The sequence below is a fragment of the Scyliorhinus canicula genome, chromosome 27, assembly GCF_902713615.1.
Source record: "Scyliorhinus canicula chromosome 27, sScyCan1.1, whole genome shotgun sequence".
NCBI classification, from domain to species: domain Eukaryota; kingdom Metazoa; phylum Chordata; class Chondrichthyes; order Carcharhiniformes; family Scyliorhinidae; genus Scyliorhinus; species Scyliorhinus canicula.
The window spans coordinates 12,664,310-12,677,009 of NC_052172.1; the positions used below are offsets into that span (position 1 = coordinate 12,664,310).

Genomic DNA, 12,700 nt, shown 5'->3' on the forward strand with positions numbered 1-12,700 from the left:
TCCACCTGGCTGAACCCAATCACTATCTGTTGCCGGATGGGATGTGGTCCTTCAACCAGTCCATTGGCTACCAGCCAATCATTCAAACTGAACCCCGCCGATCTATTGGGTGCCATAGAGTCTGAGTTCTTCTATTCAAAATCTAAATCTTCCTAGCACAGTGTACTATTTTGCAACTTTTGAGTTCCTCGACTTAAAAGGTATATGTCCATTAAATATCCATGGATGAAAAATGATAAAGTAAAAGAAATGGACAATAAGGAAATCAACAAGAAGAACCCTTACTGCACCCAGATCCCTCTGAGTCACTGTGTTTTGCAGTTAGAACATAGAACAGTACAGCACAGAACAGGCCCTTCGGCCCTCAATGTTGTGCCGAGCCATGATCACCCTACTCAAACCCACGTATCCACCCTATACCCGTAACCCAACAACCCCCCCCCTTAACCTTACTTTTATTAGGACACTACAGGCAATTTAGCATGGCCAATCCACCTAACCCGCACATCTTTGGACTGTTCTCCATTTAAATAGTATACTTTTCTATTCTTCCTGCCAAAGTGGACAAGGTCACATTTTCCGACATTGCACTCCATCTGCCAGATTTGTGTCCACACGATTAAGCTGTTTATATCCCTGTGCAAACTCTCTACTGCCTCTTGATAACTTATTTCCTTACCTATCTTGGAGTCATTGGCAAATTTAGCTACCATTCACTTGGTCCCTTCATTGAAGCTGTTGATGTAGATTGTAAATAGTCAAGGCCCCGGTGCAGATTCATGTAACCCATTAGTTACAGCTTGCCAATCCGAACATTTATCCATTTATCCCTACTCTGCTTCCTGTTAGTTAACCAATCCTTTATCTATGCTGATATGTTACCCCTACACCAATTACTCTTTCATCTTTTGTAGTAATGTGATATCTTGCCAAATACCTTCTGGAAATCCAAGTGAACCACATCTACAGGTCTATTTATCCACCTTGCTAGTTACTTCCTCTAAAAACTCATACACGATTTCCCACTCTCAATCCCATGCTGACTTCTTTTTATTCCTAAATGGGATGTGGGCGTCGCTGGCTAGGGCAGTATTTTTGTGTACAGGACATACTGGGCAGGTTTCTACCTTTCTGGGTAGATACCAGTGAACTGGAACAGCTTGGCTAATGACGCAGCTAGTTCTGCAGCACAAGTCTTTAGTACCTGGGTTCGATTCCGCCTCTGGGTCTGGAACTACAGGCCGGTGAGCCTTACGTCAGTGGTGGGGAAATTACTGGAGAGAATTCTTTGAGACAGGATCTACTCCCATTTGGAAGCAAGTGGACGTATTAGCGAGAGGCAGCACGGTTTTGTGAAGGGAAGGTCGTGTCTCACTAACGTGATAAGAGTTTTTCGAGGGGGGTCACAAAGATGATTGGTGCAGGTAGAGCAGTGGATGTTGTCTATAGGGACTTCATTAAGACCTTTGACAAGGTCCCTATGGCAGACTGGTACAAAAGGTGAAGTCATACTGGATCAGAGGTGAGTGACAAGGTGGACACAGAACTGGCTGGGTCATAGAAGGCAGAGAGTAGCAATGGAAGGGTGCTTTTCTGATTGGAGGGCTGTGACTAGTGGTGTTCCGCAGGGATCAGTGCTGTTCGTAGTATATATAAATGATTTGGAGGAAAAAGTAACTGGTCTGTTTAGTAAGTTTGCGGACGACACAAAGGTTGGTGGAATTGCGGATAGCAATGAGGACTGTTAGACAATACAGCAGGATTTAGATCGTTTGGAGACTTGGGCAGAGAGATGGCAGATGGAGTTTAAACCGGACAAATGTGAGGTGATGCATTTTGGAAGGTCTAATACAGGTAGGGAATATACAGTGAATGGTAGAACCCTCAAGAGTATTGACAGTCAGAGAGATCTTGGTGTACAGGTCCACAGGTCACTGAAAGGAGCACCACAGGTGGAGAAGGTATTCAAGAAGGCATACGGCATGCTTGCCTTCATTGGCCGGGGCATTGAGTATAAAAATTGGCAAGACATGTTGCAGCTGTATAGAACCTTAGGCCACACTTGGAGTATAGTGTTCAATTCTGGGCGCCATACTACCAGAGGGCTGTGGAGGCTTTAGAGAGGGTGCAGAAGAGATTTACCAGGATGTTGCCTGGTATGGAGGGCATTAGTTATGAGCAGAGGTTGAATAAACTTGGTTTGTTCTCACTGGAACGACGGAGATTGAGGGGCAACCTGATAGAGGTCTACAACATTATGAGGGGCATAGACAGAGTGGATAGTCACAGACTTTTTCCCAGGGTAGAGGGGTCAATTACTAGGGGGCATAGGTTTCAGGTGTGAGGGGCAAAGTTTAGAGGAGGATGCGCGAGGCAAGTTTTTTTACACAGAGGGTAGTGGGTGCCTGGAACTCGCTGCTGGAGGAGCTGGTGGAATCAGGGACGATAGTGACATTTAAGGGGCAACTTGACAAATACATGAATAGGATGGGAATAGAGGGATACGGACCCCGGAAGTGTAGAAGATTTTAGTTTAGACGGGCAGCATGGTCGGCACAGGCTTGGAGGGCCGAAGGGCCCATTCCTGTGCTGTACTCTTCTTTGTTCTTTGGGTCACTGTCTGTGTGGAGTTTGCACATTCTCCCTGTGTTCGTGTGGGTCTCACCCCCACAACCCAAAAATGCGCAGGCTAGGTGGATTGGCCATGCTAAATTGCCCCTTAATTGGAAAAAGAAAATTGGGTAATCTATAAGGAAAATAAACAAGTCTTTTGCATGATTGTCAGGACCCATAACCTTTGCAGTATCCAATGCCTTCAATCACTTCTTTATCTTGTGAAGTGAGTAAAATTAGCTGTGATGCTGAGCCTTCTAGAGAAAAACGAGATGTATCATCCACTTGGCACTTATATCTGAAGATTGTAGCAAGTGTCGAGGGGGCGATTCTCCGAGCCCCGCACCGGGCCGGAGAATCGCCGCACGCCGGCGCATGATTCTCCGAGGTGCGGAGAATCGGCGCAGCACCGGCCACGGGCCGCTGGAATCGCCGGGGACGCCGATTCTCCAGCCCAGATGGGCCGAACGGCCGCAGCAATACGACAGAGTCCTGCTGGCGCCTCCCCCCCCCCCCGCACACGGCCAACTTTCTGGCGTGGCCGGCCCCTGAACACCGACCCCATGTTGGGTCGGGGCCGACGTGCATAAGAAGTCCCCTGCGCATGCGCAGGTTAATATTGGAGAATCGCTCCCCTTATCTTTTGCACTGATGTGCTGGGCTTCCCCATCATTGAGGGTGGTATGTCCTTTCGAACTCGAGCAGCTCGGTCAGCAGTAGTGCTAACATCCAGAGTGCATTTGGCACCTTTACCAAGCTCACTCTTTCATCCGAGTGGGAAGTGTACTGATTCATAGGGTCCGGAATTGATTTTGAGGACTCCCAAGTCAGCTCCCTCCCACCTTTATGCCCACCTCGGGACAGGACAGCTTCAAATTCCACCGCCTACCATGGTGGGGTTTGAAACAGGGTCCCCAATGCATTACCTTGGGTCTCTGGATTATTACTCCAGCGACAATATCACTATATAACCGCCTGATCAAAAATGGTGCATTGGTCTCTTAACATCAGTGAAGTGGCAATGACAAAAAGACCAGTAGGTATTTCTCCTCCCTACTCTCAGTAGAGGTTTGATGTAACCGAGTGGCTTGCTGGGCAACTTCAGAGGACATTTAAGATTCAATCACAGGGCAGCACGGTGGCACAGTGGTTAACACTGCTGCCTCACGGCGCTGAGGTCCCAGGTTCGACCCCGGCCCTGGGTTACTGTCCATGTGGAGTTTGCACATTCTCCCTGTGTCTGCGTGGGTTTCACCCCCACAACCCAAAGATGTGCAGGGTTAAGTGGATTAGCCACGCTAAATTGCCCCTTAATTGGAAACAAAAATGAATTGGGTACTCTAAAATTTTTTATTTTAAATCAATCACATTGCTGTCTGTCCGTTGGACACTCTGCCACAGCTCTCACAGTCACTTAGGGCAGCACAGTGATTAGCACTGCTGCCTCCTAGTGCCAGGGAACTGGGTTGGAGTCCGACCTTGGGTGACTATGTGGTGTTTGCACGTTCTCCCTGCATCTGCGTTGAGTTCCTCCGGGTGCTCTGGTTTCCTCCCACACTCCAAAGATGTGCAGGTTAAGTGATTGGTTGCGCTAAATTGCCCCATAATGTCCAAAAGGTTAGGTGGGGTTACGGGGATGGGGTGTGGGCGGGGGCGTGGGCCTAAGTAAGGAGCCCTTTTGATGGGCCAAATGGCCTCCTACACTGTAGTGATTCTATATCATATGGGGACCTGTGCCCGACTAAACATATCCATGCATTGAGTGCCTTCAGGAGAAGAGGAAGGCGTGCTGAGGGGGAGATTTTTCTGTAGCTAATAACTGCATTGTGTTCTGAATCTCTCCAGGATAGGCCATCACAGTACCAGCGATGACAGCTCAGCCTATCGCTCTGTGGATGAAGTGAACTACTGGGACAAGCAGGACCACCCCATCTCCAGGCTCAGACACTACATGGTGAATAAGGGCTGGTGGGACGAGGAGCAGGAGAAAGCTTGGAGGAAGCAGTCCAGGAAACGGGTAGGTATTACTGCAGACAGCGGGACAGCGTAGAAATAAACCTTCTAAACCCTTCTGACATAACAGTAACCACACTTCAATTTGTGCTTTGGTGACTGAAATCCTGAGGTTGAGAAATGCAAATATTTTGCAGCAAAGGCTGAAAATGAATCCGGTTTTGTAAACTCCTATTTTATTCCCAGTAACTCTGCAATTTGTTCTGTAGCTGCACAATACAGGCCAAGGAAGTTCCCACTTATTTTTTTAGTCATTGATAAGATGTGGGTTTCACCGGCTGGGTTATTGTCCATCCCTTGCTCGGCAATTCAGTGCCTGGTCTCACACACAAGCCAGACCAGGTAAGGATGACTGTCACAGCACCCTGAGCTCGTGCGTGGTCAATTCCAGCCCCCACTTGACCTGGAATCGCAACACAGATGAAATTAGATTTTATTTAAAATACCCGAGGTCCTTGGTTGAGCCCCAATCAACTACAGTCACCCGGTTTGTAACTTTAAAACACAAGTAACCTTTTATTATGTACAGTATTATAATCAAAAGTACAGAAAATATAGCTATCTAAAACCCCTTTCCCAACCCCCTTTTCCTACTTGCCCCACTACCCATACACCCACACAAACAACAGAGGGGAAGGGTGGTGGAAAGGGAAAGAAAATATTAATAAAAGTAGAAGGATAAGGATCTTTGATGCACTGGGATGACGCTGTGTCAATGTCTTCCAACAATTCCAGTTTTCGTCGTCTTCCTTCTAGGCTTGAGATGGTTTTCTCTGGCAAGGTTGTCTGCCATCTCTGGAGACCCAGCATTAATTTCGGGTTCACAGCAAACGATGTGCCAGGCACTCGCTGCTTTCAGAACAATAGAGCAGTTCATTCACCTCTGCAAGCAGGACAGAGAGTGAGTTTCTTTCACTTCCGAGGTCTAAACACTTCTGCTAAGTTCTCTCAGAAAGCATCACACAGGAACCAATCACTGATCGTCGTCATGCAGAACACAGTCCCTGCCAAACCCACCGGTTGCCAGTTAACCAGTCAAACCGAGCCCTCCCAAAATGGTTCCAAAGACCCACTCGGTGCTGAGGAATTCTGTTTCTCCTCTCCAAGAAACAAAACCTAGGAACACTGTGTCCTGGCAAACAGGCTGCTTCAACTTTGAAACTTCTGCTTAAAGGCACATTTTTCTTTATTCATTTACGTGATGTGGGCATCGCTGGTTGGGCCAGAATTTATTGCCCATCCCTAGTTTCCCTTCAGAAGGTGGTGGTGAGTTGCCTTCTTGAACCGCTGCAGTCGTTGGGATGTAGGTACACCCACTGTGCTGTTAGGGAGGGAGTTCCAGGGTGTTGCCCCAGCGACAGTGAAAGAGTGCCCAATATGTTTCCAAGTCATGCTGGTGAGTGACTTGGAGGGGAACCTCCAGGTCGTAGGGTTCCCAGGTATCTGCTGCTCTTGTCCTTCTAGATGGTAGTGATGTGGGTTTGGAAGGTGCTGCCTAAGGAACCTTAGTGAGTTACTGCAGTGCATCTTGTAGATGGTACACACGGCTGCCACTGTGCGTTGGTGGTGGAGGATTTGAATGTTTGTGGAAGGAGGATCAATCAAGCGGTGCTGCTTTGTCCTGGGTGGTGTCAAGCTTCTTGAGTGTTGTTGGAGCTGCACTCATCCAGGCAAGTGGAGAGTATTCCATCACACTCCTGACTTGTGCCTTGTAGATGGTGGACAGGCTTTGGGGAGTCAGGAGGTGAGTTACTCGCTGTAGAATTCTTTGTCCTGCCCTGGTAGCCACAGTATTATTGTGGCTGGGTCCAGTTCAGTTTCTGATCCCGATTATGGGTCCTTGGGCCAAAATAATAAAAAATCTAATTTTAAAAATTGGGAACAAAGGGAATACACAGGAAGAGCTCCTACATGACAAATGTCTTCCCCAAAGGACGTTTGTGAACCAGATGGCTTTTTCCAACAATCGACAATGGTGTCATGGTCATCATTAGTCTTTAAATTTTATAGAATTCAATTTTTCTTTTAAATTTGGAGTACCCAATTCTCTTTTTCCAATTAAAGGGCAATTTAGCGCGGCCAATCCACCTACCCTGCACATCTTTGGGTTGTGGGGGTGAAACCCACTCCACATGGACAGTGACCCGGGGCCGAGTTTGAACTCGGGCCCTCGACGTCGTGAGGCAGCAGTGCTAACCACTGCACCACCATGCCGTCCCCCCCCCCCCCCCCCCCCCGAATTCAAATGTTACCATCTGCCATGGTGGGATTCGAACCCAACATCCCAGTGCCTTACCGTCTACCTCTGGATTACTATACGAAGTCTAACAACAGCAGGTTAAAGTCCAACAGGTCTCTTTCGAATCACTCCTTTCAGAGCAGCACAGCTCCTTCCTCAGGCGAATGAAGACTCTCATTCAAAGTATCGTCTTGCATCTTTGACTTTGTCCATATATATGTTTCTGGAACCCACCTCTTCATTCACCTGAGGAAGGAGCAGTGCTCCGAAAGCTAGTGATTGGAAACAAACCTGTTGGTCTTTAACCTGCTGTTGTAAGACTTCTTACTGTGCTCACCCCAGTCCAACACCGGCATCTCCACACCTGGATTACACCTCCACCTCACGCCTTGTAAAATAATGCTTGTTCTTAGTGATGTCCTGAAATGGTTTTAATTACCTGAGAAAAATGGGGGATTGTAGTGAAGGAAATCTCCAGAATATGTATTTATCCCCTTATTAGATGCGTGTTGTTTTTTTCTATTTTTATTTTGTCTCTGAGCAGAAGGCTGGTTTAGTGGGTTAGAAGTGTCTAGTCATGCTCCTCTGACCACGGTGATGTGTGATCCCGTATTTTCCTGCTCATCATTTTCGTACCTCCAACCCTCGGGCAATGGTGAGCCACTGACTGATGTCGGGAAGTGTGAGCTCATCCGAAAAAAACCCAAATGAGAGTACTTTTTTGCATGTGATAATCTTTATTAGTGTCACAAGTAGGCTCACATTAACATTGCAATGAAGTTACTGTGAAAATCCGGCACCTGTTCGGGTACACTGAGGGAGAATTCAGAATGTCCAATTCACCTATTAAGCAAGTCTTTCTGGACTTGTGGGAGGAAACCGGAGCACCCCGAGGAAACCCGCACAGACTCGGGGAGAACGTGCAGACTCCGCACAGACAGTGACCCAAGCCCTTGGGGAGAATGGGATCAAAGGCTATGGGTAGAAAGCATGATTAGACTATTGAGTTGGATGATCAGCCATGATCATGATGAATGGCGGAGCAGGCTTGAAGGGCCAAAAGGCCTCCTCCTGCTCCTATCTTCTATCATAGAATTTGCAGTGCAGAAGGAGGCCATTCGGCCCATCGAGTCTGCACCAGCTCTTGGAAAGAGCACCCTACCCAAGGTCAACACCTCCACCGTATCCCCATAACCCAGTAACCCCACCCAACACTAAGTGCAATTTTGGACACTAAGGGCAATTTATCATGGCCAATCCACCTAACCTGCACATCTTTGGACTGTGGGAGGAAACCGGAGCACCCGGAGGAAACCCACGCACACACGGGGAGGATGTGCAGACTCCACACAGACAGTGACCCAAGCCGGGAATCGAACCTGGGACCCTGGAGCTGTGAAGCAGTTGTGCTATCCACAAGGCTACCGTGCCCCATGTTGATAATCTGTGAAGAAACAGAGTGTGCCAACAGCAAACACCCCTACGGTATGTCCGTGCGTGCGATCGCATGCCCAATTGCGGTGTCTATCACCCGGATCTTTATTTAGATGCCAAGAATGCAAACAAGCTGTGTGTGGAATCTCAGTCAGCCATATATGGTTCATGTATTGGACAATGCTGGTATAGAATCTTGATCAGGCTCCAACTGGGGCACTCCATTCAGTTCCGGGTTTCATATTGCAGAAAGGATATATTGTTCCGGGAGAAGCTGCAAAGTGGATTTACCAGTATCATATTGGGGCTAATAGGTTCGACAGACTTGGGTTGCCTGGAGGTCAGAAGGTGAGACGGTGAAATGTTTGAAATAATAAAAAGACCTAATAGGTAAACACGGAGGAACTTCTTTCCCTGTTGTAGGAACCTAGAACAAAGGGGCAGCGCCTTAAAACTAGAGCTAGGATTCAACTTTTGGAAATCTAGAACTCTTTTCCCCCAAAGGCTGTGGTTGCTGGGGGTCAAGTTAAACCTTCAAGACCGAGATGGGCAGGTGTTTGTTAGCTCTGGGTATCAAGGGATATGTCACAAATGGTACTGAGGTTACAGATCAGCTATGATCTGGTGGGAGAATCTCAAAGTCTCTTCTGTGTTTCTAGGGCCTCAGGGTGGGGAGTGCAGCAGGCTGCCACAGTATTCCTTTCAGACATTCAGGGGAGGTGGGTATCGCTCGCACGGTCGCCGTTTATTGCCCACCCCTCACTATTCCCGAGATGGTGGTGGCGAGCTGCCTTCTGGACTCAAAGGAAATTAGGACTTGGGAGCAGGACTGAATCTTTTGGTCCTTGGGGCCTGCTCCATCATTCGATAAGATCAAGGCTGACCTGGTTGTGATCTCAGCTCTAATTTCCTGATTTCCTGCCCATAACCTTTGACTTCCCGGTCATTCACAAAGCTGTTGTATCTCTGCCTTGGGTGGCACAGTGGTTAGCGCCGTTGCCTTACAGTGCCAGGGTCCCAGGTTCGATTCCCGGCTTGGGTCACTGTCTGTGCGGAGCCTGCACGTTCTCCCCGTGTCTGCGCGGGTTTCCTCCGGGTGCTCGGGTTTCCCTCCACAAGAGGTACTTTTTAGGTGAATTGGACATTCTGAATTCTCGCTCCGTGTACCCGAACAGGCGCCGGAATGTGGCGACTAGGGGCTTTTCACAGTGACTTCATTGCAGTGTTAATGTAGGCCTATTTGTGACAATAAAGATTATTAAATTATTAAATATATTCAATGACCCGTTTGCTTGCAGGCCTGGAGCATGTGTAGGCCAGACCGGGTAAGGCTAGCGGATTGCCTTCAGTGCTGGTGGCATGCAATCAGCTCGGATCCCTGCTGCTGATCAGTGTTGCGTTGGTATTAGATGAACTAGCCTCCCTTGTGGAGTAGCCAAACCATGAACTTGCATTTGTGAACGATTAAGGATTAGAAGGGACTCTCTTGGCCGTCAAAGCTGAAGCTTTTAAAACCTAATTTTGAAACCTCAACCTGACTGGTCTAACCTCTAAATGGTTATGCGTGACTTCCCTATTCTATTTGATGCGCGGTTGGGTGAATAACGTTGTGACCCCAGAGCTGCCTGCAACAGTGTAACACTAATGCAACACGGGTCTGTGCCTTCGAAAGAGGGAGGACACGGCTGAAAAAGATGAGCCGATGAGCAGGTGGATGGGTTGGTTACTGTGGGCGTTGTAATATTCTGTAAGGTGGGCTGACACTGCAGCAGTGTCTTGTGCTGTAAGACGATGTATTGTTCCACGACAAAACTGCAGCGTGGAGCAATACCTTATGTTCCACTGTGGATGATTACCTGCCTTCAGCCCCCAGCACTCCCCTCACCCGGGGCTGAGATCAGGAGTTTGCTGAACCATTTGGTGGCAGAACGCCAGCAGTTGCTCTTCCCTTTCAATCTCCTCGTCACTCAGCTGCAGGCTCCCTGTGTCGCACACGGCTCGGAATTCTCCACATTGCACATGCAAGGCGGCTGACTGGCAGAAACAATGCCACCCTTCAGTAAACTGGGTGCTGCCATCCCTTTCGGCCAGATTCAGATTGGAGATACAATATCATCATTTCACATCTCCCGGGGAGGCTGCTGCTGACGAGAAGGGATGAATAATAAATGCTTAGTCTTGTCAGCGGCACCCACATCCATAAAATGAATTTTTTAAAAACAACTCCGCCACCTGTCCTCAGCTAGAAGCACAGTAAAGAGTCAAATATTGACGGCAGCGTATCCAGTGGATCTTGGTTTCAACATGTGGGTAATGCACGTGAGAGCGCGTGAGGGAGAAGAGGTGGATACAGTGCCAATACTACCTTTTCCTCAAATAGGGAGTGAAAGCTCAAGCACATTTCTTTGTACATCATCAGGAGTTGGTTTCAGAGCAATGTTAGTTCACCCCAGGGTGCCCTCTGTCCACAGGTGCTACAGGTCAACAAAGCGGCAGAAATATACAGCCGAGAAAGGGGAGGTTCACTGAGCATGATGCAGGTAGGATGCCACTCGTTCGGCTGACCGATTGTGCAATCTCTCCGCCAGGTCATGGAAGCCTTTGAGGAGGCTGAACGGGCACTGAAACCGAAACTGGACTACTTGTTCTCCGACGTGTATGAAGAGATTCCAGTCGGGCTCCAGAAACAGCAGGAGGGGCTGCAGCGGCACCTGAAGATGTACGGGGAGCATTACCCCACCGACCTTTCGAGAAGTAGGCGATCTTTAGAAAGTCTAGTTCCCTCCTCCCTCCACCCCTGTCCCTCAATCTGCTTGGCATCCATCTGTTACAAAAATCAACTCTCGTTAAGTCGTTGTTTCCCTGAGTCGAACCTCCTTAATGATTATGAATCTTCCCTCCATTCCCCCCCCCCCCCCCCCCGCCCGCCATCAAACCGCTGTAGTCCGACTTTGCTGCTTACCTGCAGCTGGGAATTATAGGAATTTGATGTCACGGGGGTGACGGGATGGGCTCTCGGTGTAAGCCTGCTTCTCCATGATCAACTCGTACGGCACCACTGGGGTGATGCCACCAAGAGCAATAGCCTTTCACTTAAAAAGCCCGTGCGTAATTACACCAGTTACCCAGAAGCTGGGAAAATGTGATGGAAATGCGGGAAAACTAAATTATCCAGCGCACACTGTCTACAGATCGGGGAACAATGGAAGCAAAACACCTGTTGAGAATAATAGGCCAATTATTTACTCTTGACTTCAATGTCCTATGTTTGGGAAGGGGGCAGGTTGTGACTGGAGCTCCGTGGGCACAGGATTGGCAGTGGTCCGTTTTATTTTCTCCTGTGTAAATATCTTCTCACTCGTGTATATTCTTCGGGGAAGGGTCTGCAATGGTGTTGTGTTAGCTTGTGATACATAACTAGGTCAGAGCAATAATCCCTTTCGAACACTACATAACCGTACAGATCTCTACGCACATCTCTTTACAATATTAACAAAGAGGACCCCTCCCTGTTCTGCCTTGAGGGGAGGGGGGGGGGGGGGGGGTTTGCCCTCACTGCCCCTGAGCCGGAACTGAGGGGGGGCAGGGCATTCCCACGCCAGGATTTTGTTCGTGACACTACACATGCACTCGAGGGATCATGAAGGCCACTGCCTCTTCCACCCTGAATTGCTGCTATGACACTTGTGATGATGTGTGTCACCAAAAATCGAATCTTTTTCCCGTTTAAAAAAAAAACTTTGTCCTTGGTCATCTGAGACCAAAACCGAATCTCCCGTTATCAGTTGGAAAGTGTGTTGCAAAATGATGTCTGTCCAACGGAGTACGATCCACATCGCTATGCAAAGGGTCTTCCTTGGTGCAAGTTGCACCGACACAATCTCGCCCGTGGCTATTTGATGACAGAAAATAAATCCTGCTTACATCACATTACTTTGGGTCTGCAGAGATCTTTGAATTCGACACAGGCATTGGGGTTAGTTAGGGGGGGAGTGAGTTTTGTCCGTGGGCGGGGAAACACAGGGTTAGCCAGTGTGTCTAGTCTGGAGTCCATTGACTCCTCTTGGGGAGAATCAACCTGACTTCCTGGCAGAGTTGAATGGGGTCCACACGTTTATTAACACACCTGTATTCAAACTAGTGTTTGTTGACCAACAAGAGAATGATGCCGTTCGCTTCATGGGTGCTGCCTGTATTACAGTCACCTGTAAACAGTGATTGACACCATCGTTGCCATGACCTGCAAAGCTGCAGGGGGGGGGGGGGGGGGGGGGGTTACATGGCAGTCTGTGCAATTAGTTATACTCTGCCCAGAGACATCCCAGTACAGCTCCCTGTCAGATCCAATGTTTCATTTCTGGCTAACCAGGCTACTGAAAGAGCCCCCACAGTCCAGTGATC

General features: G+C 48.5%; 1 protein-coding gene across 1 annotated transcript in view; it reads left to right on the top strand.

The window, feature by feature from the left end:
* bckdha (branched chain keto acid dehydrogenase E1 subunit alpha) overlaps positions 1-12,229 on the top strand; it is a 64,631-nt gene extending 52,402 nt beyond the window's left edge. The window contains exons 8-9 of the mRNA XM_038786220.1: positions 4,459-4,630; positions 10,888-12,229. Of these exons, the coding sequence (XP_038642148.1) occupies positions 4,459-4,630; positions 10,888-11,280 (565 nt within the window). The 3' untranslated portion in view covers positions 11,281-12,229. The remainder of the gene's footprint in view (positions 1-4,458; positions 4,631-10,887) is intronic.
* Positions 12,230-12,700: the final 471 nt, after the last annotated feature.